The 26,129-nt window shown below is 51.9% G+C and overlaps 1 protein-coding gene across 1 annotated transcript in view; it reads right to left on the minus strand.

Moving 5' to 3' along the window:
• Positions 1 to 565: 565 nt before the first annotated feature.
• The window catches only part of Lpin1 (lipin 1), a 106,969-nt gene continuing 81,405 nt past the window's right edge, over positions 566 to 26,129 (minus strand). Inside the window, 9 exon segments of the mRNA XM_028877671.2 lie at positions 566 to 3,128; positions 6,571 to 6,674; positions 7,475 to 7,589; positions 10,850 to 11,002; positions 13,337 to 13,423; positions 14,075 to 14,223; positions 15,510 to 15,636; positions 19,954 to 20,033; positions 23,916 to 24,008. Coding sequence (XP_028733504.1) covers positions 2,969 to 3,128; positions 6,571 to 6,674; positions 7,475 to 7,589; positions 10,850 to 11,002; positions 13,337 to 13,423; positions 14,075 to 14,223; positions 15,510 to 15,636; positions 19,954 to 20,033; positions 23,916 to 24,008 — 1,068 coding nt within the window. The 3' untranslated portion in view covers positions 566 to 2,968.

Consider the following 26,129-nt stretch of genomic DNA (forward strand, 5'->3'; position numbering starts at 1 on the left):
GTCACAGGGATAAACAGGGTTGGTATGATAACCCGCACGAACTCCAACAGGGAAGGGTTTGCAACCTTTGGGATTTGTGTGTGTGTGTGTGTGTGTGTGTGTGTGTGTGTGTGTGTGTCCATTTGTGTGCAGGCCCTTGGATGGGTGTGCACGTACTTGTACAGTCATGCCTTGAGAAGCCAGGATCTCAGGTATTGTTCCTCCTCAGGGACAGTCCACCATGCTTATTGAGACAGGGTCTCTCACTGGGACCTGGGACCTGGGACCTGGGGCTTACAGATGCCACTAGGCTGTCTGTCCAGCCAGTGCCAGGGATCCACCCATCCTCACCTCCCCCGGCACTGGGATTACAAACGCACACTTCCTCGTCTGGCTTCATACATGGACGCTGGGGACAGAGCTTGGATGCTCACGCTTGCACAGCAAGCCATCTCCCTGGCCCACATCCAGGGTTGTTCCCAAGTTAGGGACTAAGTGCTGTAAACAATGACACACCAGGAAAAAAGAAAAAAAGGAAAAGCACCTTAAGAACATTAAAAAAAAAAAGATTTAAAATTCACATGCCTGATTTTCAGAAGTCTTTCATCCATCTCGTTTATTACAGAAATTTCTAGTTCTGCATCAAGCACACACAATGAAATATTACATTGATTTTCATCATTGCACCGGCATTTACAAACACACAGCCAATGTTATAAATAAAATATACTGACGTAGTGATCAAACCTGAAACCCAAAGGGGAATTCTCTGCGAAAATAGGAGCACGTCTCTGCAACGTGCCGGGGGCATTCTCCTTCATCGTGTGTGATCAACGTTTGAGGACGTGTCACTGTGGAGTGAGTCACGCACTTCCACGAGCAACTCTGAAATGTGTGGTACGAATACAGCATTCTAGCATGTGGCCGTGGGGCCACCGGGTTATAGCGCATACGCAGATAAGCCGACGTGAGCGAGCCCGGGTGCAGCTCACATCCGGATCTCACGTGGGCGCCTCGCTGCGGGTGTTCCTTCACACCACTACCTGGATGGGGCTCAGGAAGGACGTCAGGGATCTTAGAGTGTGGTTTTGTGCAAGGTGTGCTCTGTTTCAGGGTAGAGTGGTTCACAACCAGATCCCAAGCCAGGTGTGGTAGCTGTGGAGGCAGACCAGCCTGGGTTATAGAAACAGACCCCGGTTCAAGCTTGCTCTCAGAATGCCACTTGGAACAGAGGACTGCGGGGAGGGGGTGGGGGCAGACGCAGGGAGGGAGCTTCCAAAGCTTCCCCTGGACACGAGGGAGAGGCCTGACCTCCTGTGCAGCCCACGGCAGTCAAAAGACACTCCAGACACCCCAGTGGCAGGGTTAACATGGCCTCTGAAGGTCACTAGAGAACAAGCCACGTGCTGCCTGTGGCGGGACTATGCTTAATTACTTTCCTCAGTCCCAGAAGGGAGCCTGCACGCTCCCGTCCGCGTTCCTCCATCGTCCGCGGTCCGCAGCCGGTGCGCTTCCCCTTCCGCTGTCCAATCTGTGAACGGTGACCGCATCCGACCTTCACAGAACCCAACAACAACAGCTACAACCGCAGTGACTCCGGGCTTCTTTCACAGAAAGAGTAACAGTCCTTTCTTTCACCCTCTTTTTTCTTTCTTTTTCTTTTTTCTTTTTTTTTTTTTTTTTTTTTTTTTTTTTTGTCTCCTCTGACTCAAACAATGAAATTTAAATAGGAAGATCTTTCAGGAGTAAAACACTCTTTAAAAAAATAAAACTTCCAAAAGTAAAGCAAAATCTTTTTACCAAAATACTTCTTTCATTTTTCACATTGTTCTCTGAGACGGTTCAACAACTACCCTCTATCAGCTTAAAGAACATCACTCAAATCACTTTTTTTTTCCCATTAGACTGAATGGAAAAAGCTAAGGAAAACGAATGATTCGGAACTTCCAGAAGATCAGTGTGTGACACACACAGAATAAGGCTCTTTGGATTGTCTAGCACACTCAACTTTTAATGTGTTCACGACAGCTGCATTCCTAAGGATCTGGCCAGGGTGCTCACAACAGCAGCGAAATGGAGTAATAAATAATATCTGCAAAGAAAATCGTTTAACTTCTGGAAACTGCGTTTCTTAAAATCACCCGGTTTCTTTAGCGGCATCATTCCTGTTTGGCTTAAGTGCCTGCCGTTCCAGTCCTCCTTGGTGCTTCCTGGCTGGCCGCGGTGGGACGCAGACGGAGGATGCCGCAGACGCTGCCGTGGGGACTATGGTTTTAATGTAAGGCATCGCAGTTGGGAGAACCAGACACTGGGCTCTAAGCAAACGGCTGCTGCAGATGTGTTAAGGCATACATAGCCCGGCCTTGAGCTGTGAGGATGGGGAGGAGATGCCCCAGGGGCACAGGCCATCTTTGACCAAAGCAACTCAAGAGCTTATCACCTACAGTGAGACTAAGTCAGCCATACTGCAAGGGGACGTCTATAAAGTCAAAGCCTGAGGGCTGGGACCTAGCAAGGCCCAGGCTCCTTCCCTTCAGAGCACTCAGACTCGGAAAAGGCTCATCCCTGTGTGTGGAAGGCGGCACAGATGTCACTGTCGGTGGAAATGCGCCCCTTATGCTACCAACAGCTGTGCACATCCGAGTTCCTGGGGCGCACACTGACGCTGGGACAGCTCTCGGGTGGCCGGCCCACTTGTGCTAAGGGGTCACCACATTAACCAGTGGCTGGCCCCGGGCTGGAGAGTGCAGCACTGTGTATGTTAACCCAGACAGAGGACTGCTTTGCACACTACTAGTGCAACCCGTCCTCATGCAGCACACACACGGGATGAGGTGCAGCCTGCATCCACCCTCCACGCTCAGAAATGTCACCCCGGGGCGGGCGGGTCAAGGGAGAAATGCTTCTCTCTCGGGCGGGCGGATGGCCGCACATCAGCCTTCCCAGCAGCTCCAGGGTCCCACAACCTATCCTTTAATGCCTGGTCGCATCAGGCTGAGGCCGAATGTACGTCCTGGTTCTCAAAGGGTAGCAGCGGTTCTCTCCAGAAGGTGAAGTTACTGAAAGTGTCTGAACAGGGGAAGTCGGAGGAGTGGCTTCTCTTCAGCAGCGGGAAGACGTGGTCAACCACTTCACAGAGTCTCACATAGCTGCAAGGGAAAAAGGACAGGAGGGTCACTACCCCTGGAGCCCGGCCAGCTACGTGAAGGGTGGTTCCAGACTCTGGGCTGCACTGCAGGCTGGGGAGGAATCTACGACCCCAACTCCAGTGAGGAGCTGTGGACTCTGCCTGACTGGAGCCAGTCTAGCCTTATAAACTCACTGAAGGGAGAGGGGGAGACAGAACATCCAGAGAAGAGATCGCTCCCAGGAGGAGACAGCCTGACTATGCAATAGGAGCGGAAGTGCAGGGATGTACAGAGGGAGATCAGCATGGTCAGGGGCATCTATCTGCCTGCCACGGAGGCCACGTGTGGGGTGCCTGTCACGGAGGCCACATGTGGGGGTGCCTGCCACGGAGGCCACGTGTGGGGTACCTGCCACAGAGGCCACGTGTGGGGGTGCCTGCCACGGAGGCCACATGTGGGGGTGCCTGCCACGGAGGCCACGTGTGGGGGTACCTGCCACGGAGGCCACGTGTGGGGATACCTGCCATGGAGGTCACGTGTGGGGTATTGGGGAGGAACCAAGGACAAAGCACTTGGCAGCAGAGACAGCACAGCCACAGTGCAAAGACTCAGGGCCATGAGCTTCTCGGGGTGCTGATCTGGCATCACTCCTGCCCAGTTCCAGCTGGGTGATCTCAGGCAACGGCTCTGAAGTCTCTGCACCCTGACTCCCTCTACCGTGAAGGAAGGAGAGCATCACAAACAGAACGACACAGGAAGGGATCCGGTAGCGTGTACAGGAAACCCATTCAACAGCGGATCACCTCCACTTCACGAAGAAGTCCCTGGCCACGGGACAGCAAGGTCAAGGCCTCCTCCAGCCTTTCTTACTGTGTGACTCTGGGCAAGTGTCTTGCCCTCCCTGAGCTTCAAGCCCTTCCTCCTCAGTGTGTGGGACTGGACCACACAGGAGTCCCCAGCACTCCCTACCTCAGGGCACTTCCCCTGTCCCCAGGAAGACGACGCCTACCACAGCCTCCTACAGAAAGAAAGCAGTTCCACGTATGGACCTGGAAGCCCTCCAGGCTCCTCCAACCCAGTGATTCCGACAGGCCCCACCCTCTCCCACGCAGCCCCTCTCCACTCCCTCGTGCCAAGAACGAAAAGGGGCTTTCGAAATCCAAACTCCTGGAGTTAGCATGTTCTGGGGCATGAAATGACTTTTCAATAAGGCTGCGTGTGTGTTTAATAAAGGGCCTCCAACGGACTCGTGAGAAACAGTGTGCTTGCACAACGCAGAGAACCTCTCTTGGCATTATGCTAAGAATTATGTCTTTCCTGGGGATTAAAACAAACAAACAAATTTTTAAAATACCTCCTGACTTGAAGGCCTAGTAGCCTGAGGTTTGTGGCTATGGGGGTGGGGGGACTCCCCACAGGGAGCTGTCCCCTGCCAGGCTGCAGAAGCCACCAGCGTCAAGCTGGCGGCGAGGCTCACGTGCCCTGGCAGCTGCGCCTGCCCCATCTGGGTGGCCCGTTCTACCCTCCAGGCATGGGGCTCCCTGGAGCAAGGACAGGACATCCCCTGACTACAAAGGAGGGAAGTCCTGAACCCGGGACTCCACCCAGTGGGGCTCCATCACTTCAAGACGACCACAAGGTCATCCCAGGCTCCAAGGGACAAGCACCTGCTTGGCTAGGACTGGTCATACCCAAGGGCCTGCAAGATGGCCCAGCAGGTGAAGAAGTGCTTGTCTCCACAGCGTGGCAGCCAGATTCAAAGCCTGGAGCCCACGTAAAGGTGGAAGTAGCAAACAGCCTGCACAGAAGTTGTCCTGTGACCGTCACATGTACACTGTGGCACACGCATGTACTTGCCTGAGCATGCATGCGCAGCACACACACACATACACACACACACACACACACACACACACACACACACACACACAAATTAGTAATAATTAAAATAAAACATCATACCAAGTTCTGGACCTTGGTCTACATGCTTCCTAAAGATGAAAGAGTCATCTCAAAGAACGTGTCTCAACACCACAACTGACCTGCTACAGGATAGGAGGGTGTGGGCTCCATCTTCTCCTCTCCCCACACCTAGATAGCTCTTGAGGGCCTGGCCTGTCTAGGAAGCCAGGAAGCCAGGAAGCCAGGGCTCCCTCACATCTGGAACTGTTCTAGTCCAGCTGGACTCTAATGACCATCTTCAAAGTGAGAAACTGCCCTGGTGGTCTCACTCCCAGATCCAGACTGGCCTGGAACTCACTATGCAGCCCACAGCTGGCCTCAAATCCACAGCAATTCTCCTGCCTCTGCTTTCCCAGGGTGCTGGGATTACAGTGTGAGTCACAACTATGCCCAGCTCGAAAAGCATGGGAGGTACTCGCCAACACCAGGAGGAATCTCACAGCCCACTCCTCGGATCCAAGTCTCCCGCTTATGTCAGTGCTGCGGCTACTCAAGCCAGAGGCTGTTTTCCAGTTTAGTACAGATCACATGAAAAGACACAAAGCCGTGGACGAGGCAGAGCGATGGCTGACGAACCCAGGAGGGCTGACATCAGAGACCCATGTGAGATGAGGCAGAGCCAAGAGAGATGTTACATGCACCACACGGCCACACTCAACACAGCAAACCAGCGAGGTGTGGTGACAGGCCCTGTGACCCCAGGACTGGGGATAATGAGGCAGGATTGCAACGTTCAAAGCCAGCCTGACTCCATGGCAAGATCCTGTCTCGAACAAAGCCAACAAGAGTGAGCCAGGGACTGAGAAGGGCACCTCCGCAGTACGGTGCTCCAACCCCAGCACCATGGGGAAGAAAGCGTGACTTCCCAGGGCTCGCTTGGGTTACATTCTAAACTGACATTCAAACTCGCCCAACTGAAGGTCTAGTTTCTTAACTCATTCAATTCTGTGCCCCGGATGACTCCAGCCTCTAGTTTAGGCTTTACACTCTGAGGGATCTGACTTCGCTCTATTGTCCAAAAACTAAGCTGGAGACGGAAGACATGGAGTTGAACTCCATTTTGGGGGGAATTAAAGATTAATATGGGCTGGGGAGATGGCTCAGTTGATAAACTGCCTTCCTTCATAAGAACTTGATCCACATCAAGTCAGGTGTAATACATGCCTGCCACCTCAGTGCTGGGGCGTGGGACACAGGAAGGTCCCTGAAGCTCACTGGCCAGCCAGGCTAGCCAATGGGTAAGCCTCAAGTTCAATGAGAAACTCTGTCTCAAAAAATAGGGTCAAAGTGATTGAGGAAGACACATGACATTGACCTCTGACCTCCACAGATATGAACACATACAAGTGTGTGCTGCATACATGTGTCCACACACACACACAGACATGCAAAGATTAAAACAAAGACAGCAGTGGATAAAAGGGTTGCAATGGACGGGGATACCGGCTTCAGAACAGTGGGGGAGGGGGAGTCCTGTCCCTGGGGAACAGGTAACACTCACGAGCTGATGTTGGTCTTGGCGTGCTCCTGCACCAGCTCGCCCTTGGGGTTGACGGTGAAGATCCTGTTGAGGGACACTCCCACTTGCTTGTAGGAATACACATCCTACATTTAGAAAAGGTGATTTAACACGTCGGGAGGGCAGAGTTCACTGTACAAACAAGCACGCACCGTGACCTCTCATTCAATGTCGCATTACCAATTTTCACTAACTGGCGCTTCAGCTCAGGGGAGTGGAGACCCATTCCGCTAGTGTTCCTCCCTGGGCCTCAGTTCCTTCAACTCTTCAGGACCTGAGCTAACCTCCCCCATGGCTCCTGCCCTGCTGGCTGGCTGGCATTCCTCAGGTTTATTTTCTAACCGAGTTTCTCATTCCAAAATAATCTGCTACAGGTTTTAAGAGCAGAAATGTCCAGTTGAGTAGTCAATACCCAGCTATAGTGTATAGAATACAGAACCTTCTAGCAAGAGTGGGTCACCTCCATAACATCTCCACACATTTCCTCCACCCTATGAGTCTCTGCTGCAGACTTCAAACCGAACCTTCCAAAAAGCTTGGGTCACCCACACCATCTATCTCCACACGTTTCCTTCAGCCAGGGAGCTCTCGCTGCATGCTTTGGGCATCAGGCAGGGCTGGCACGGTCGTCTCATCTCTCAGGAAGGACCCGGCACCTTCAGTGCCCTTGCTTTACTAATTTAACGGGTAATGCACAATTCCAAGTTTGTAGGCCAGGTCGCCAGCTTCAGAGGCCTTCAAAGGAGACTAGAGGTCCTGTCCGAAACGCTTTCGACCTCTTTGCCTTAGAGGACGCTCACCGTGCACGACATTCCTCGGCCAGGCCTTTGTGAAAGCAGCTGGCAGCACCAAGCACAATGCCTCGAGGCTCCCCTGAGGTACTTACGGCAGGGCGGTTTCCAAAAGCAGCGTAGAAGGGTTCTGTGTTCGGGAAAAACAGGTTTTTGATGTCTGTCAAACACTGGACTTTGAACTTTTCTGGCTTCTTTTCAATCACTTCTCTATTAAAATACACAAGTATATAATTGGTCAGCATGAGAGGACTTCAGTTTGCATTAAACTGGTGTGAGGGCCATCAAAGCCGCTTCGTGGGTAAGGAGACCCGCGCCGAGTCTGACACCTGAGTGTGTGCCCCACAACCCACTTTAGAGGGAGGGAGCTGACCTCAGCATGCTTGTCCTTTGACTTACACACACACACACACACACACACACACACACACACACACACACAGAAGTCATTTAAAATTTTAAAACTAGTCTTCAATGTGCAAGCTATAAACTCGGCCCAGCCGCCCAGAAAAACACTCAACTCAGAATGAGCCACACTCTCGGCACAAGAAAAATGCAAAGCACCAGCCCGGGAGAGGGGTGACCTCGGAAACAAAAGTCTGTGTTAGCGTGGGCCAAGCTCACTGGTGAACACACGGGCAAAGTCCCAAGGACGTCTATAAATGCAAAGGGAGGCAGGGTAGAGAAGCAGGGTCATGACAGGAAGGCAGGAGTCAGGTGACATTTGAAACCGACCCCTGTAACAATGTCTCACATATAATGAGATTAAGAGAAAGGAAATCACCTAGGATACAAAGACACTGGCCACTGGCCAACATCTCGTTAGGATGAAAACTTCTGAAACTTATTGTTATTTGTATGCATATTATTGTATGCATGTGCCAAGTGTGTGCAGGCGGCCTGTACAGGCCAATAGGTGATGTCCACTCCCCTGGGGCTGGAGTTACAGGTGGTTGTTGAGCTGTCCAGCATGGGTGCTGGGAATCAAACTCTGGTCCTCTGCAAGAGCAGGATGTGCTCTTAACTGCTGAGCCATCCCTCTAGCCCCAGGATAAAAATTCTTACATCAAAAATAGAAAGAAAAAAAGAAAAGGGGAGGAAAACCTACTACAAAAAGCTGGTTTGGGCGGCAGACACCTGTAATCCCAGAACGAAGGAGGCAGAGACAGGAAGATGACCACTCAGGGGTTAGCATGGTCTACCGACCGAGCCCCAGGCCAAAACAGGGCTCCGTGGTCAGCCCCTTCCACAAGGTCCTTCTGCAAACATCCTGTGGGAAACACACCAATGGTCTCCAGCCAAAAACAACATGAGAAAAGGTAACAAAAGCTTTAAGACTTAGAATTTAGGGGTCAAAAAGATATGATGGACCTTCTTGGTTAAAACTATAAAAACTCAGGGCTGGAGAGATGACCCATTGGATAAGCGCACTGGCTGTTCTTCCAGGGGACCTGGGTTCAATTCCCAGCACTCACATGGCAGCTCATAACTAACTGCCTGAATTCCAAGATCTAACACCCTCATACAGACATACATGCAGGCAAAATATGAATGCACATGAAATAAAAAAGTAAATAAATTATAAAAAAAATATAAAAACTCACTGAATACAACAGAGAAGAAAAACCTAAATAAAACAGACAGACCAGCTTCTTGAACTGGATGCTTTGATATTATATTGAGGTATTAATCCTCTCTAAACTGGCCTCTAGATTCACTGCATGTTTAATCAAATCATAGCAGACCTTTGGATGCTTTAAGGAAACTTGGTTCTGAAAGCCGCAGGACAGAGTAGTGGGCCCAACACAGCTGGACACTGCTGAGCTTGGGAAGCAAGCTCCGGGACCATGGATACTAGTCAGAAGAGGCCCGCTGAGAGGTGTGCGTGCGTGCGTGCGTGCGTGCGTGCGTGCGTGCGTGCGTGCACGCATGCATGTGCGTGTCTGTGTGTGTCTGTCTGTGTATGTCTGCGTGGGTGTCTGTGTATCTCTGTGTATTGTGACTGTGCGTGTGTCAGTCTGTGTGTGTATCTGTGTGTGTGTCTGTGTATCTCTGTGTGTTGTCACTGTGTGTGTATGCGTGTCTGTGTGAGCATCTGTGTGGGTGAATGCACAAGTGCAGGGACCAGAGGTTGGTCTTGGGTGTCATTCCTCAGGTGCTGTCCCCTCCTGTTTTTCAGACAAGGTTTCTCACTGGTCTAGGACTCACCAAATAGATAAGGCTGACCGCCAGTGAGGCCCAGGGATCCACCACACCCATTGTATCCTAAGAGACGGGAACCTTTGCTGGACCTCACAGTCAAAGCTAAAAATGCATCTGAGGTCACAGACTGAAGACTGCCATCCTACTGTGTGCTCAAGCCTGTTTGTCTGAACTGCTTATATGAGAACAATGTAACCATCAACCTGAATTGCCTTGGAGTTCCCATGTGATCAGTGTTTACAACCTAAGCTAATGGATAGCTGTAACCTTAACTTATGTCCTCTTCCATGCCGCTGACCCAGAGTAACCCAGAGCATGTATGTTTGTGTGTTGTGATAATTATTTACTGAAAGCAGCAAAAACAGAGGTTAGAAGCAATCTTATAAATGAACATCCACAATCAATGAGCACGACATTTGGATACTGCGTGGTAAGCAATGGTGTTTGTTATCTGGGTCAGTCAGGGTCAGCTGGAGTCAGTGACTTTATCCCTTGTCACACTGTTAAAGATTTCTGTAAAGCGTCCTCCATCCCACCCTCATGTGATGCCTTCTCTTTGGTCCACCAAACACAGTCGAAGCCCTTTGTTAGGAAGAGAGGCATACAAACACACAGGGACACACAGACATGGGGAGAGATTCACAAGTCAGGTGGGCACAGACTCGGACACGCAGCGGGCAGACAGGAGGACAGAGTACACGTGGTGAAGGACATAGAGAATCCAAACCTGGGTTCATTCTTGGTTAGAGGACGTCAAGGAGAAGGGTCACACTAAAGTGTGACACCAAGGTGAAGTCCTTCGTTAATGTGATACTGATGCATTATTGGTGACTCTTTTTATTAATGCATTCAAAGCAACGGTATTTTGGTGCCTTGTGTGAGGAATCTCTAATGCATTACACAGACACACACACACACACACACACACACACACACACACACACACGGGTTCTGGGGCTCAAATTCCTCTTCACACTTGCAAGGCAAAGGCATTTATCAACTGAGCCATCTCTCCAGTCCAACGGTCCACTTATTCTGCAAAACTTGCAATGAGGAAGAGACAACGTGTCTGCATGGGGTGGGCTGTCAGGGCGGTACCTGTGTAAGCCATGGGGTGGGCTGTCAGGCGGTACCTGTGTAAGCCATGGGGTGGGCTATCACCTGTGTAAGCCATGGGGTGGGCTGTCAGGCGGTACCTGTGTAAGCCATGGGGTGGGCTGTCAGGGCGGTACCTGTGTAAGCCATGGGGTGGGCTGTCAGGGCGGTACCTGTGTAAGGCAGAGAAGAGGCTGCTCGGGCTGAGCAGAAGGGGCCCCTGCGGCAGCACCGTGCCCCTCTCATTGACCCAGTGCAGGTAGCCCCTCGTCATGTCTGCCATCCCAATGGCGCGTGCCGAACAGTAGAGAAACTTGTAGCCGTTCCTGAAAGACACGACCCATCCACCTTGAATAGCACCGAGCACGGAACTTTTCGGCATCCCAAACCCTTACCTCCGCCTGCTCTATGAAGAAAGGTGTGGTTGCAAGTGCCGCCCCCCCATGTGAAAGCCTGCATTCCGTAACATGTTATTTCCAGTGGAGAACGAACCACACCACCTCTCACGGCACCGTAGACTAGCACTCCGAGTCCGACCTCGAGCAGCCTTCCCTTAGGATAGGCCACCGTGCACCTCATCTGCAAACCAGGCCACACCACGCTTCCCACAGCCGGGCAGTGGTTGCAGAAGCCTTGGTAAGCACAAGAATGAGGGGCACTCCCGGATGTGGGGTCGGGTGGTAAGACTGGGCCACCACTGAGAAGGGCAACAGCACAGACCGTCCCGCCCAGGTCTCTGCACAGTCTGAGGCTCTCCTCGTCATCCCTCAGCCACCTGCTCTGAGCCCTCCACGCAGCCCGAGGTGTCCAGAGATGCCCCTGGGGCTCAGCAGGGCCCTGCCCTCAGAGAGAATAGGGGGCTGTGGGCCAAAGCGCAGCAGCGGTGGGGTGCAGGGGAGGCGGGGAAGGGGTGATACACCGTCCGCTCCTGCTTGTCCGGTCCTCAGTGACCGACATGGGGGTCTGGAGAACACTAGAGCAGAGCACGACAGAGTGACCTGAGTCCAAGTTTCCCGTCCTGTCCTGGTCTCTACACCCCGCCTTAGAAAGGGCTCAGAAGGCACAAAGGGTTAACTGACCAGGAGTGCAAGCCTGAGTGCCTACGTTCCGCCCAGAACCCACAGAGAGACCGGGGCGCCGGCTCCCACGGTGAGACGGGACCAGCCGGCCCGGAGGACACAAGAGTGGCGGCAACAACAGAGGCCTCGTCTCAGCGAGGGGGAAGGTGAGGACCAACTCCTGAAAGCAGTCTGTCCTCTGGCCTCCACAATCAGGCTGTGGCATGCCACACACACAAACACACATGCACACACAAACACATACGCACACATACATAACACCCACTCATGACACACACACACATACACACACACATATACATGCACATACACACACACACACACACACACACATACACACATACATATACATGCACACACACATACATATACATGCACATACATACATACACACACACACACACACACACACACACACACATTAAAAACAAAAAATTTCGCTGGGTGGTGGCACACACCTTTAATCCCAGCACTCGAGAGGCAGAGCCAGGTGGATCTCTGTGAGTTCGAGGCCAGCCTGGTCTACAGAGTGAGATCCAGGACAGGTTCCAAAACTACACAGAGAGAAACCCTGTCTCAAAAAAACAAAAAAAAAACATAAACAAAAACAAAACAAAAATAAAAAATTTCAAAGCCCACAATCCAGACAGACTTAAATCAAATGTTCCAAGACAAGCTTTTAGACTGGGGTCCTCAGCACAGCTGTCTTGGAGCAGGTAGACGTCAGATACCTCCAGCGATGCTTTGTGTGTGGGAGCCCACAACTGACTCAGTTTCCCAGTTGGAATCTGAAGTCTATTCTGAGTCAACAGAGTTCAGGCTTGCTTGCTCCAGGGCTGTGAGAAAGTCCTGGTTAGCCCACAGGAAGGAACACACTATCTAGCTGGATACAGGCTGCTGATGCCAGGCGGAAGCACATGAGACAGAAAATGGAAGCACTGCCTGCTCCTTGAGGCAAAGACGGGACAGACAGTGGCTGAACGCCTGTGCTGTGCATCCTCTGTCCTTCAAGACTGTGTATAAGCTGGCTGTGAAGTAAACCCGGGACTGTCGGCATTGACTGGCAGTCCTGCCGACGCTTTTCAGTCTTCTTCTTTGTCTCTACGATCCGCAAGCCTCCACCCAGACACCCAGCCGACTGGCCGGCAGGCTCGGATAATTGTGAGACAGAGCATCCCAGCTTCCACCCGCCCGGTGCCCACAGCACACAGAAATCACGGCAATCGAAAATGCCTTGAAGCATGGTCACTTGTGCCTGAAATCCTAGCCCTTTGGGAGGCAAAAGCAGAGACTGTGAGTTCCAGGCCTGTCTGGGCCACATAGTAAAAGACCCTGTCTCAAAATTCAGTCTCCAGACACTACTGTGTATTAAAGAGTTGAGGGCCATGGTTGTGGAGAGATGGAACCCTGGTCTCGTTTGTAATCCCGGGCTGAAGGACAGTCTTCCCTGCCACCTAAGGAAGCAAGTTCTACGTCCCTGTAAGTCACCCCATGCTCGGAGGGAGAGAGTCTGTATACAGAGCAGGGGTGGGGGGTCACAAACGGGCAGTTATAAGACAGCAGTCGGTGCTCTATACTTACTGGCTTACTTTATGATACAGCTTTGCAATGCCCTGGTGGGTCCAATCCTTTCCCAGCGTGGGCAAAATATGACCAAGAGTATCCGATCTAAAGAAAAATGAAAATTTTATATATATATATATATATATAAGCCAAAGGTTACCGTAAGAGGAGAAGGAAAAAAAAATGCCCGTTTGGCTTCAATGCACTACTCACGCCCCATAAAAACAGTATGAGTGAGGGCTGGTAACACGGCTCAGAGGGCAAAGGCGCCCGCTGCCTTTGTTCCCAGGCACCACACGGCAGAGGAAGAGAACAGGCTGCCCCCAAGTTGACCCCTGAGGGCCATGCTCATGCACATGTATGTGCACCCACAAAAATGTGTTTAAAAAAAAAAAAAACTGAAAGAAACAACAGCATGAATAAGACCCACGGCTTCCTCAGTAGAAAGCCCGGGCTCACAGAGTCAAGTGAGGACATTAGGAAGAACTCGGGTGAGCCATCGTGCTGAGGACTGGGCTTGCTGGACCCACGTGAGGGCCCGCTAACCATTCCAGAAGCGCACTCTTCAAAACCAGGTTGGAGAGATGATACCCAGACAGAAAGAAGACACCAGGCCCTCGTGGCCGCTGCTGAGGCCAAGGTGTTGCCCCTATCCGCGCAGTCCCAAATGCACGGGACACTGTATGCTCCAGCTCCCACGATGCTACCCAGGGTGAGAGGGAAGCCAGCTCCAGACCATGATGCAGCCAGACCCACCTGGTGATGGTCCCATCGATATCCGAGATGATCACTTTATCGTCCCAGTTCCAGAGGTAGATGGTGCCTTCACAGCGGCAGGTGCCCTGGTACTGCGTGGTGACGCTAAAAACCACATCGTTGGGGCCATTCTTCAACTTCAAGCTTTTCTGGAAAACACGAACCGTTTGTGTGCTTCACGGGGAGGTCCAGATTCAGGGGTTGTTGGGCCTCTGCAGGCTTTAAAATCAACCCTGGCTTCCCCACACCACTGCGAAGTTCTCTCCTCTGTTTCCGGCTCTAGTTCTGTCCAGGGCTGGACAGGCAACCTAAGTCAGACCCAGCTCTCCCTGGCCCCACTCACGAAACAGCCACCCACTCTCTACAGATCATTCTGCTTCCAAAAGCAGTGCTAACATGACCCAGTCCTGAGAGAGCGAGTACACAGAGTTCAGGGACTGGCCGCAGGCTTCACCCAAGTCACAGGCAGTGTGAAGGGTCCCGGTGTGAGAACACAAATGTAAGACAGACAAAAGTGTTTCCATCAATAGTGTGTTTTTACTGATTTCTATAATGACACAGACTGGAGAGAGAGCCTTGAATCCATAAAAACATAGAGTAGGCCCAAGCACATCATACCAAATTCAGAAAACAAAACTCCTTTGGTTGGTCTTCAGTCTTTGCTGGTATACTCTGAGACACAGGAGCTGGCCACACAGGCCCACAAGGTCGACTCTAAGTGTCCCCCCGGGTCCCACAAGTGGTTAACATGGGGTCATCTTTTCCCATTAAATACCATTCTGTCAAAACCTACTCCTCATTAAATTCTTACAATAGATACACAGACTTTAATGTGGAAAAGCCGAGATGTCTGCTCACTGGATGGCCTTGATTTGAAGGAAGTCCAGGGTTGGAAAGGCCTCATGAAAACCAGTCACACACACACACACACACACACACACACACACACACACACACACACACACACACCGGGGAAGGGGGGACCCTCTGCTCCCTAAAATTCTCTAAACTCCATCACGCCTGCTTGATATCCACCGACTTCATAGATGCATTTGCATTAACCAGCATCTCTCTCAAAGCAAAAACACTCAGGAGAGACATTCCCAAGTCTCTCGGCCACTGGTAATGAGGATAAACGAACAGGCTCAGGCAAAACTGCCTCCTCCTCCTCCTTCTAGGTCAGAAAAAAAAAGCAGCTCAGAGTGAGAGTCACGTAGCCGGTCCATGTGAACGGACACAAAGTCGGGGTGGAAACACAAGGTACCGAAGTGAGGGTGTGAGGTCACTAACAGGCATGCTGGCGCAGGAAAGGTCCTGGGAAGAGCTGAGTGAGCAAAAAAGGAGAAGAACCCCAGACCTTCAAGAAAGCCCTCAAACTCTACCTGCCCACACCTGAGAACTTGAACCGCAGCTGTACTGGGGACATGGGACTCACCAGCTGCTCCGACGTGAGCCGCAGGGTCTTTTTGTAGCTGACGTTGGACAGGAGAGAGAGGTGGCTGGAGTTGGACGGCTTGGCGGCTGAGTGCTCTTCGTCGCTGGAGGATGACTCATGCTTGACTCTGCAACGCGTGGTGAAGCAATTAGGAAGCGCATCTGGGTAGCCATTAAAAACGCATTAGGCCTGAATCAATGACTCAGTCAACTGGGTCTCCTGGGTGGTCATTTGCCATATGGCTCTAGAGTTATCAATGAACTCTCCCATGTCCCCATTCATACCCGGCTTCATCGCTGAGAGGGGAGGGGGCTGCCTCTCCTCATTCACGCCGATTTACCAACTCTCATCGCTCACTTTTTAACTAGTGTGACTCCGTGCCTGATGAGCAGGGCTACACCCATTCTGCCCAGAAAGCCACAGCCCACATACTCTTCTGCCTCTTCTCTCTCTACTGAAGGCTGTGGGCCAAGCCCTAGGAGTCCAAATGTCTACAGTCCAAACACCATCAATTCTCTCATATCCAATTCCATCAATTCCACATACGCAATTCCAAACAATTAGAGCACTTCCTGGACCTACGAAGACTTGCCCGTTCACCCCACCTCTCCCCCCAAGACTCGTGAAGTCACTACGAGCCAAGAGAACACTACCTCTGTCGGCACAGAATCCACAGACTAAAGCTCCAGCTCGTCTAGAGGCTTCTCCAGGCTGGGGCTGGGAGGCAGGGTTAAGACTCGGGCCCATCGTCTTTAAGGGCCTCACAGAAAGCAAGTTGGTAAATTAGCTGCTCCCTAAGCTCAATTCTATGGCTTCGTCCTCCAACCTAATAATGTCTGTCTGCCTCCCAAGTTACTTAGCACCCTGCCAGGTACTTAACAATAGGCTTGGAAAAGCCAAGTGCCCCCAAAGCAGGCATGCCCATGGTGGTCTTTCTGTTGCTGTGATAAAACACCATGACCCAAAGCAATTTGGGAAGGAAAGGGTTTATTCCAGTTTATCACTGTCTGGTCACACTCCATTCCTGATGGAAGTCAGGGCAGGAACCTAGAGGCTGGGGCTGAAGCGGAGGCCATAGAGCAGTGCTGTTCACTAGCTCGCTCCTGGTGGATTGTTCAGCCTGATTTCTTGTATAAACCACCCAGGGCCACCTGCCCAGGAATAAATGGCACTGCTTCTGGTGCACTGGGTCCTCCCACATCCATCACTAAATAAGGCAATACCTTACAGACGTGCCCATAGGCCAATCTCCTGGAGGCATGTTCTCAATTAAGACTCCCTCCTCCCAGGTACGCCCGGGTTTGTGTCAAGTTGACAAAAATAAATGAATCAACCAGCACACCAACTTTCGCATCCCTTTATACAAGACAACTCGCACACAGGTCTCGGTCTTGTTTACCTCAGGAGTTGCTCCCCTCTCCTTCCAACCTGTCCCTGCCTCCATTTCCCCTGGCCTGCCTTGTGGTCACCCCGACAGCCGCCCATACAAGCCTTTCCACCACGGCTACTCATTCAAGAAGTGATGTACACGGCCTGGTGCTGCCCGGGACCGAGGAGTCATCATGGGGAGCACTCACACAGCACACACACACCCCACTTGTGTGGGGAACCAGATGTTGCAAACAGCAGACAACAGCCCGGTCAGCCCTGCTCTCTTCGGGCTTTCGCCTAAAAAACCAATCGCAGCACAGCCACCAGGGCTGGAGAAGCGCCTTGGCCATCACAAAGCGTGTGAAGAAGTTCTGGGATCGGTGACCATGTCAAAGGAGGCAGGCTATGGACAGGCTGGGACTCCCGTTATCTGAGGCAGACCTGAGCTCTGTGTGAGTCCGAGTGCCGACAGCAGCTGTGATCCGAAAACCCAAGGCTGCCCGCTCAAGGAAACGCACATCGTACTACTTTAGGTGACTTTAGCTCTGCCTTTCAGCCCGTTTCCTTCATTCTAAGTCCAGGACACACTGAATTCCACCCCACCAAACCTCAGGATGTGGTGGCGCCTCTGGGGAGAACAAGACAGACAGCTACGTCCAATGCCGACCGACTCCTCTCTGCACCTCAGGCAGCTCTCCCATAAAACGCTCAACGGGAGTCCCTTCCTGTGCCAGTATCTGCAGATCCCATGAGGAGCACTCATCCTTCTGAACTGACATCCTAGAGGAGAGGTTTCCAGATGGGGCAAACAAACCCAGTCCTGCGGCCTGACCCCACGACAACGGCCCCAGACGAAGGCCCTCTCATCAAGCGGGATGCGGCTGGAGGCCCCTCGCTGAAGAGGAAGCCTTCGTGATCCAAGCAGCCTAGAGCAAGACGAGATCCCAACAGAACTGCGCCTCTTAGTAACAACAGATGGATGTGTGCCTCTGCCGGGCGGGGGGCGGAGGGGGGGGAGTGTGCAAGTCGGAAGAGCTCTGACTTCCATCTGCCGCTTAGGAGAAGAACGGCCCACTAAATCCGTGTCGGAAGGGAAGCAGGCTCGAAAACGAAAATGGGAGTTAGTTGTACAGTTGGCTGCCGGCGGCTCTCGGGTGGGCACGTGGACAGCCGCAGAGGCTGCCACCTTCCGGACCTCGCCACCCTGAGAGGGACAGGGTGCTCCTCGGCAGCAGAGAGCCCACATCCTGCTCCCTCGGGGGTTCGCTAAATGTCACTTCCCCTGCAGCGGCTGCGGACAGCAACCAAAGGCCCCGAGTCATCGGAAAAATCTGCGTTCCGAAGAGGAACTGTGAACAACACTGAAGTCAGCGTTTGTCACAGCGCACACTTTTCAAATGGCATTTTAATTATTTGTATGGTGACAAGCTGTTTGCTCAGTTATGGGACTTTGGGGACTATCCTGTCAATCAAGTCTGTCAATTAGGAAAACATTCGGATGCCAATTTTTTTAAAGGCATCTATGTGACTCTGCTATGACTGGAAGTCACGGGTGCCACCATAAATGAAGAGATTTACATTCCTCAAGAGAACCGCCACATATTTCGGAATCTCAATTCCATCACACATGAGCCAATTTATAATTTTTCAGGTTTGATAAGTGTGATTCGGAAGGGGGAGGACAGGGGCTGCTTTTCCGTAACAGCGAAGGCGTCTCTCCACGGTCCAGACGGAGAGAAAGCCCATCAGAGCCCAGGAACCCCACGAGCTGTGCTCAACTCGGGACGGCTCCTGCAGTGTCCTGCTGTCCCTCCACCCTCAGCCCGTCCCTGGGTCCCCGAGTCCCTCTCTGGCCAGAAACAGGAAGAACGGTGATAACAACAGCGGTGGCGCCATGTCCTCTGTGTCCTGCCCCTCCGCCAAGGTGTCACGGCCCATGCTTTCTAACAGCTCCCTGGGCCCGGCCCATTTCTCCCAGGGCTAGGCCTGGCCGGTGGCAGCAGTGGAGGTTTGGAAGACACCTGGCATTTGGCCCATGTAACGGGTCTTCAAATAGTTTAAAATGCCCAGTGTAGGATGATGACGTGTCCTTCGGGTGGCTGTGGTCTGATCACCTTGTCACAGGGTCACCGTGAGCATGGGTGAGGTGGGAGGGGAGAAGAGATGCCAGCATGCCTCTCCGTCTTGTGTCACAGATGGCGACACAGAGAGGCGGTCCGCCACCACCCCTGCCCCGCCCCTGCAGAGAGACAGAACTCTCCAGCAGAAAGCCGGGAAGACAGCGTTGGGGTTCACACTGCTGGACAGCTCACCCATTTCAGGAATGGGCACAGGAGAGCACGGGACAGCAGGGTCAGGGGAAAGGGCCACCGCCGGGACACCAGCGGCAAAAACAGGAAGCCTCCTGCTTCAAGAAGATCGCAGCTGAGAAACGGCCCATCAGCACAGAACACGCTCAACTCTCCAGTCCTCAGCTCTCCCCCACCCCACCCCCCACCCCACCCCCAACTAGTCTTCTGCAAAGCAGGCTCTTCCTTGCCAACGGCACAAGTTCCTCCTTCCAACAGAGAGTTCTAGAAATCCTACAGTCTAAGGCACAGAGCTGTGGCCAGGAGCCAGGAGCCCTGGAACCCAAGCCAGCTTCCCCCATAAATGAACCAGCAAACGGGGAAGCCCTCATCAGCTGAGGAAGAGTCCCGCGTTGACCTCTGACCTTCACACGGGCACTCCCAGGTAAGTATACTTGTGTATGTATGAGCATACCCACACCCAGACAGACAGACAGACACACACCACATGCCAGGACCATGAGGGACACTCTGGCTAAGTGGCTCCCTGGAGACTCATACTGACCTCGAACTCTCCCTGTCTGAGAGAGACATCTAAAGAAAGACCATCTAAATAAAGTGCTCCTGGTCTCAGTCACCTAGTGACTCCGGGGCCAGCGGGAACCGAGGCCTAAGAAAGGAGCCACTGACTGACCTCATCAGTGTCCAGTGGGCATGCACATGACCCCTAATTCAGCCCAACAAAGGGGTGGCATCATTGCCAGAGGGACACCCCGCCCCCATACCTGGGGGCCAGCCCAAGCTGTGAAAGCTGCTCTTCTGTGCCGTGGCCCGTCCCTGGCAGGCACTGCTCAGGCTTGCTTTCCTGGAGGAAAAGGAAGGAAGCCATCAGAGGAGGAGGAAGGAGAAAGGATGTTCCCAAAGCTTGGGTCCCACCACAGGCTCCCTAAGGCCCAGGGCAGGGCAGCAAGGGCACAGACCCAGGAGGAGGAGGACCCGGACCCAGGAGGCTCTGGGAGGTGCATGTTTTGGCAGGTGCCCGTTACTTCTCTGCCTAGAAATATCGTAAGATTAAACGGAGAAACATTTTTTTTTTGACAGAAACGAGTCTGTTAGTTATCCGTAAGTGTTCCTGCACCCAACCAAATGCCATCGTCCCTGTCACAGAGGCACATGCTTGAAATGGGGGTTGCCTGGATTCCTGAGGGTTTTCACAATATTTTCTTCTAATTGCCAATAGAAATGTTCGAGAATATTTGCACGCCATATTGTTCTCAGGGAAAACGAGAGAGCACTTCTCTCTTGCAATGCCGCATGATCCTAACGGGAAACGTTCCCGGGCATCCTGAGAGGGCCTGGTGTGTCTAAGAGAACTCTGGGTCCAGGCCCACTGCTCCTGCCTGGGAACCCTAGGAGCAGCCCACTACGGTTCAGAGCTCCGTTTCCCCACTTCTCAGACGGAATGAGGATGCCGCTGCACTGGCTGCTGATACACAGTGGGGAGGGGAAGGGAGGGAGAAGGGGGAGGGGAGTGAAGGGAAGGGAAGGGAGGGAGCGAGGGAACAGGACGGACCACCGAGTCAGAAGAGGCCAGAGACCGTGTCAAGGGATGAAGGAGACAGAGAGAAATCACTTTGTGTGTGCCCGTTGCTAGGCATGGTGGCTCATGCCTATCTCAGGGGAAGTTGAGGCAGGAGGACAGCTGTAAGTTCAAGGTAAATAGGGCTCTATACAGAATCTGTCTCAAGCGGGGGGTGGACATAAATCAACGGGACAGTGACGATCCTAAAGGATGAGTGCTGGAAACCCGTCGGAACTGTGCCCGCCCTCAGCTGCTGGTTAGACACAGGTCTTGCTGTGTAGGTCCTAGCTGGCCCGACACTCACTGTGTGTGTGCCTGGGCTGGCCCCCGATTGTGACAATTCTCCTGCCTTTTACTTCGAGGTTTTTTTGTTTGCTTTGAGGGTCTCGGTTGGGGTTTTGTTTGTTTGTTATGATTGTTTGGGGTTTTTTGTGTTTTGTTTTCTTTTGGAGACAGGACCTCACTATAAAGCCTTGGCTGGTCTTGAACTCATAGAAATGCACCTGCCTCTGACTCCTGAGTACTGGGATTAAAGGCCTATGCCACCATGTCCAGCTGTTGTTTGCTTTTATAAATACAAAAGCAGTTGACATAACCATTCATTTATTATCAACTGAATGATTAAACTATGTGACTTGGGCTACCACAGTTAACAACTTTTCACTCAGTTAATTCAGAAATACAGATCAATTGGAATAGCTGTATTTCCATTCTTTAGAGAAATACTTAATTTGATCAACACTCCTTACTTCACACTGGCATTCTCCTTAATTCTAACTGTTGAGGATCTAGATACCCTACAAATAAGAGGTCTTTGAAATATAATTCTGCCTAAAATTCTAGAACATTCTGCCCTCTGATAAACAAGCGAGGCAGCCCTTTATGCTGTGAGTCGGCTGCAGGATAGCATCGGTGTTTGTCCTGACTCGCTCAGACCCTAGGCGGTAACGCAGCAGGTGGCAATCCACAGACACGTTAGCAGCATGCCGAGGAACAACCAGATCTGCACACAGTGCTGCAAGGCCCCGCCTCCCTTGGACCTCACGGAATCCGATGCGCCCCGTCATGCTTCTGGTAGTGTGTGCATAGCCTCCTGATTTTTCAGACCACCTCCGGAAGCAATCGTTCAATAAACACACACCGCCTCCCTACACCAGCTCCACCGCCAACAGAGCTGTCGGTGGTTCCTACTTCACGGAGCTCGGGATGTGAGGAGGTGAGAAACGTTAGCCAAACCGTGAGTGTACAATTATAAATCCCGACAAAACGCATGAGGGGAAAGGTCATGGCCCGAGAGAGCAGAGCCAGCCGACCGGGTTAATCTGGCATGAAAGGAGGAGCTGAGCTGCTGGTTAATTAAGTGAGGGGATCAAAGGGATCCTGACAGCACTAGGCAGCAGAAACAGCCTGTGCAAAGGCCCTGGGGCGGACTCCATTTTGATCAATTATCCTGAAGTGTAGAGGGAAAAACAAGACAGGACGAGCAAGGGAGGTCAGAGCCAGAACACACGAGTACTGTAGGATGCTGGGGGCCTCGATCATCACCGTAGGAACCCTGGGCAGCCGCTAAAGAGGTTGAGCAGGGGCCGAAGACACGAGGATCTGAGTCAGCTCTCAGCACCCACGTAAAAGCTAGGCACAGTTATACGGGCCCGTAACTCCAGAGCTGTGGCAGGTGGAGGCAGGGGGCTCCCCAGAGCTCGCTGGCTCAAAGTCTAGTTCCAGGTTCAGTGGGAGACATGGTCTCAAGGAAATAAGGCGAAAAGTAATAAAGCAAGACACCCAATGCCCTCCCCTGGCCTCCTCAAGCATACATGCACACACATGCACACATGCACACACACACACACACACATCAGTAACTACGGAAGTTTTAAGCAAGGGGCAACCTAAACCAGGACCCGCCTTAGACAGGCCAATCCAACCACAATACAGAGAACGAGGAGGAGGGGACTACGATGGACTCAATACACAGCCTGACGGAGCCTGGGAGAGGGGAAGGGGGTCTGGAGTGGAGAGGAGCTGAGGGGAAATGTTCAAATCGGGGCAACACTTCCTCTGCAGCCTCACAGGCCTCCACGGATGAGTCTGAGAAGGGCCGTGTCCAGCCAGAGAGGGACGTGGAGCCTTTTCCTACCCACTGCTTCAACAGAGGAAAACCCCAGTGTGCCGAGAGCAACTCTGGGCTCCATGACCGAAGCCTGCACTTCGCTGGCTTCAGTGATCAACGGGTGTGGGGTGCAAACGGTCACCTGGCTGGTCTGGTTTGGAAGTAAGAACGGAGTCATCCTAAAGGCCATGCGTGGATGACCAGGGGAAACCAGGAGGTGAAAGTCAGATACACTGAGGGGCTGGCCGGAGGAGGGGCAGTTAAGAGAGGGGAGAAAAACCAGAACACCGAGGCCACGCAGGGAAAGAGCTCGGGACAGAGGCGGAGAGATGGAGAGAAGCCCAACAAATCAGGGGCTTTCAGAGATCACAAACAAATTCTCATGGATCGACCCGACCCTGCAGAGCCGTGACCAAAGAAGCTGAGCTGACAGCCGTGGCAAGACTCACTGGTATTATCCTCGCCAACATAACGTATTTTAAAACACAGGTTATGTTGGAACCTTCTGTGGTGGTTAACATTGCCAAGGCGACAAGATCGGGGCTAGGTTCTTTAATCCGGCGAGACCCACCCTAAATGCGGCTGAGGTCCTGGACTGGATACAGAGGAGGAGGCCAGCTGAGCACCAGTCTACCTCTCCGCCTCCTGTGGACAGAATGTGACCGGCCGCCTCATGTTCCTGTGCCCTTCGTGTCTCCACCGCCATGAACCATGCTCTCTAGCTGGGAGGGCCGTTTTTTGTCAGACGCTCTGTCACAGCAACGAGACATGCACCTAGTACATCTTCTTGTTATTGATAAAGAAACCTCAGCGTGGGAAAACAGCTGGCCCGGGGTCTGCAAGCCAGAGGGTGGCAAAGCCAGGCTCTGTTGGCCCCTCCTCCTCCTCCTCCTCGTCCACCTGCTCTTGGCCCCTTTCCAGTGGGGCCAGCTCACCAAAACCATTATGGCGTTTATCTCACTCACACCAACGGAGGCAAACCTGACCACACAGAACCAAAGGCACTCAGGGCACCTGCCAGGCCACGCCCCCCACCCCACCCCACCCCCACTTACCTCCTTGATTGTGGCGTTCCTTCCCCTCCAGGAAAACCACCATCTGCCTCCTTTTTTGGGCATCTTATCCCTCATGATGGATTCCACAGTGGCCTGTTTTAAATGGATGGTAACATAAATAACGGAACCAAAAAAAAAAAAAAAAAAAAAAAACAACTTAGCACACTTGAAACAAAACAAAATGTACTTGGAAATCAAAGGAGACGGAATAAATAAATAAATAAACAAAACATAACGCAACATACTGTGGGTGGACTGAAAATTTTAGAAAGGCAAAACCTAATGGCGTCCAAAATCACGTGAAGGTAACTGAGGCACGAAGACTTAAGAAGATGGGAAAAGAACCAACAACAACAAACAGAACACAACACAACAGGGAAGAGAGATTTGGAGATCATTAGTGGTTAGTAGGTCTGCCGTGGTCGGTTACAATGGCTGACTGGTTAAAATGCTCTCAGTCTCAAATGATTACAAAGTAAGACAGGAAAAAAAAAATGATCGCTACGGTACAGGATCCAACGGCTCTACACAGAAGTCAAAATATGCGGACTTTTTTTTTTTTTTAAGTAACTAGAAGTTGCCAAAGCTTAACTTGATTTAAAAATCAAGAGTTCAAAATAAAATTCATATGGACACCTTGAATACGTCAAAGTTTGATGGGGGGGAGACTAAATATGAAATAATGATTTTATAAATATTTCCAAAGAACAACGTCTGTCTTAAGGCTATTTTGGGGCCCAGGCAAATGGTATCTCATTTTCCTTCCTCTTTAGACTTTGTAAGTAGCTCTGCCCTCAGCTAGTGAGGAAAGACAATCCTTCAGCCTAACAGGTACAGCTGGTGGACAAACGATTCACAGGTCCAGCCTCAAGTGTGGAATTCCTACTTAAAATCTCCTCGGCTGACACAGAAAACAGACCGAGCCACTAAAATGCAAACCGCGCATACGACGTTCACAGACCGCATGCACGCTCCACAAACCTACTGTCGACTTCCTCCTCCTCCCCTCCAAGTCCATCCACACATAACAAGCCCCAGATGGATGGAGTCTAGGGTTCTTTTGAAGAATCAACCAACAAAAACAGCACAGGAAACCCTCAGAGATGGCATTACAGTAGGTAGGGGCCAGTCCTGCTGGGTGCTTTACATCTACAGCAACCTAAAAACTCAGTGCTGGTTCATGAGCAAACACATCCCCGGAACAGAATCTCAAGTTCAGATGAAGACATGAGCCTAAATGCACAGCTAAATGGAGCCACCAGCACTGGTCACCAAGATGGCCACCTAACCAGGGACACCGGGGCGATCCTGAGGTGATTCTGAACTGTTTGGGACCCTGTAAGTCGAGCACCTGCCTCTCTCCAAGCTGTGGTCCAGAACCAGGCAACAGCGTGTTCAGGGAGACCCTCAGGGGAAGGGGGACCCAGCTCCAGAAACAAAACCCCACTTGGACTGTGCCATTCACGATCACCCCGGGGCTGTGCCAAGAAGCGATTTAGAAGTCACACCAGTCACACTTTGGGCGATGAGACATGGAGAATCCGTCTTGACTATGTCAGGAAATGTGTGACGCACAGGCACCCCAAATCATAGAGCATTCACTAAATCCCTAACAGTTAAGCTACTGATTATGTTCTCCAGCAGAAAGGATCCTGACTTGGTAACCGTCTGGAGCGGGGAGGGAGTTGAGTCCCCAAATCTCCCTCAGTTACTCTCAAGATAAATACTGATGGATCAAAGATTGAAAGTAAAAGGAAGGACTGAGAGAAAATGTGGGTTATTTTACAAACGAAGAGGTAAGAGCATCTTAATGCGCCAGCTCTGTATAATACAGACCAAATGCTCCACAGAAAATCACTTCCATGTTAGAGAAACACCGTCAGCAGAGCCCCGACCCCTAAGCCTCCAGCTCACAGCCCTCTGCAGCTCGCCTGCCCCTCCTCTGTAAGCTCCCCTCTGCTGCAGGCCTCTCCTTCTCCTCCCCTTTTCAACCCTTGAAACCACATCCTGGGCTCTGGATACAAGGAGAACCCGGCAGGGACATAACTAAAATCACCTTACAGAACACGCCTCAGTCCAGTCCACAAACGCGGAAGAGGGTCACCACGTACAAGCTCACCGCCCAAACCAGGGCACACACACAGCCTTCCAGAGGCAAGCCCATCCTAAACAAAGTGAGCCTGCACCCCAGACCTCAGACTCTGGAACCATCTG

Source organism: Peromyscus leucopus, chromosome 22 (genome assembly GCF_004664715.2).
Source record: "Peromyscus leucopus breed LL Stock chromosome 22, UCI_PerLeu_2.1, whole genome shotgun sequence".
NCBI lineage: Eukaryota > Metazoa > Chordata > Mammalia > Rodentia > Cricetidae > Peromyscus > Peromyscus leucopus.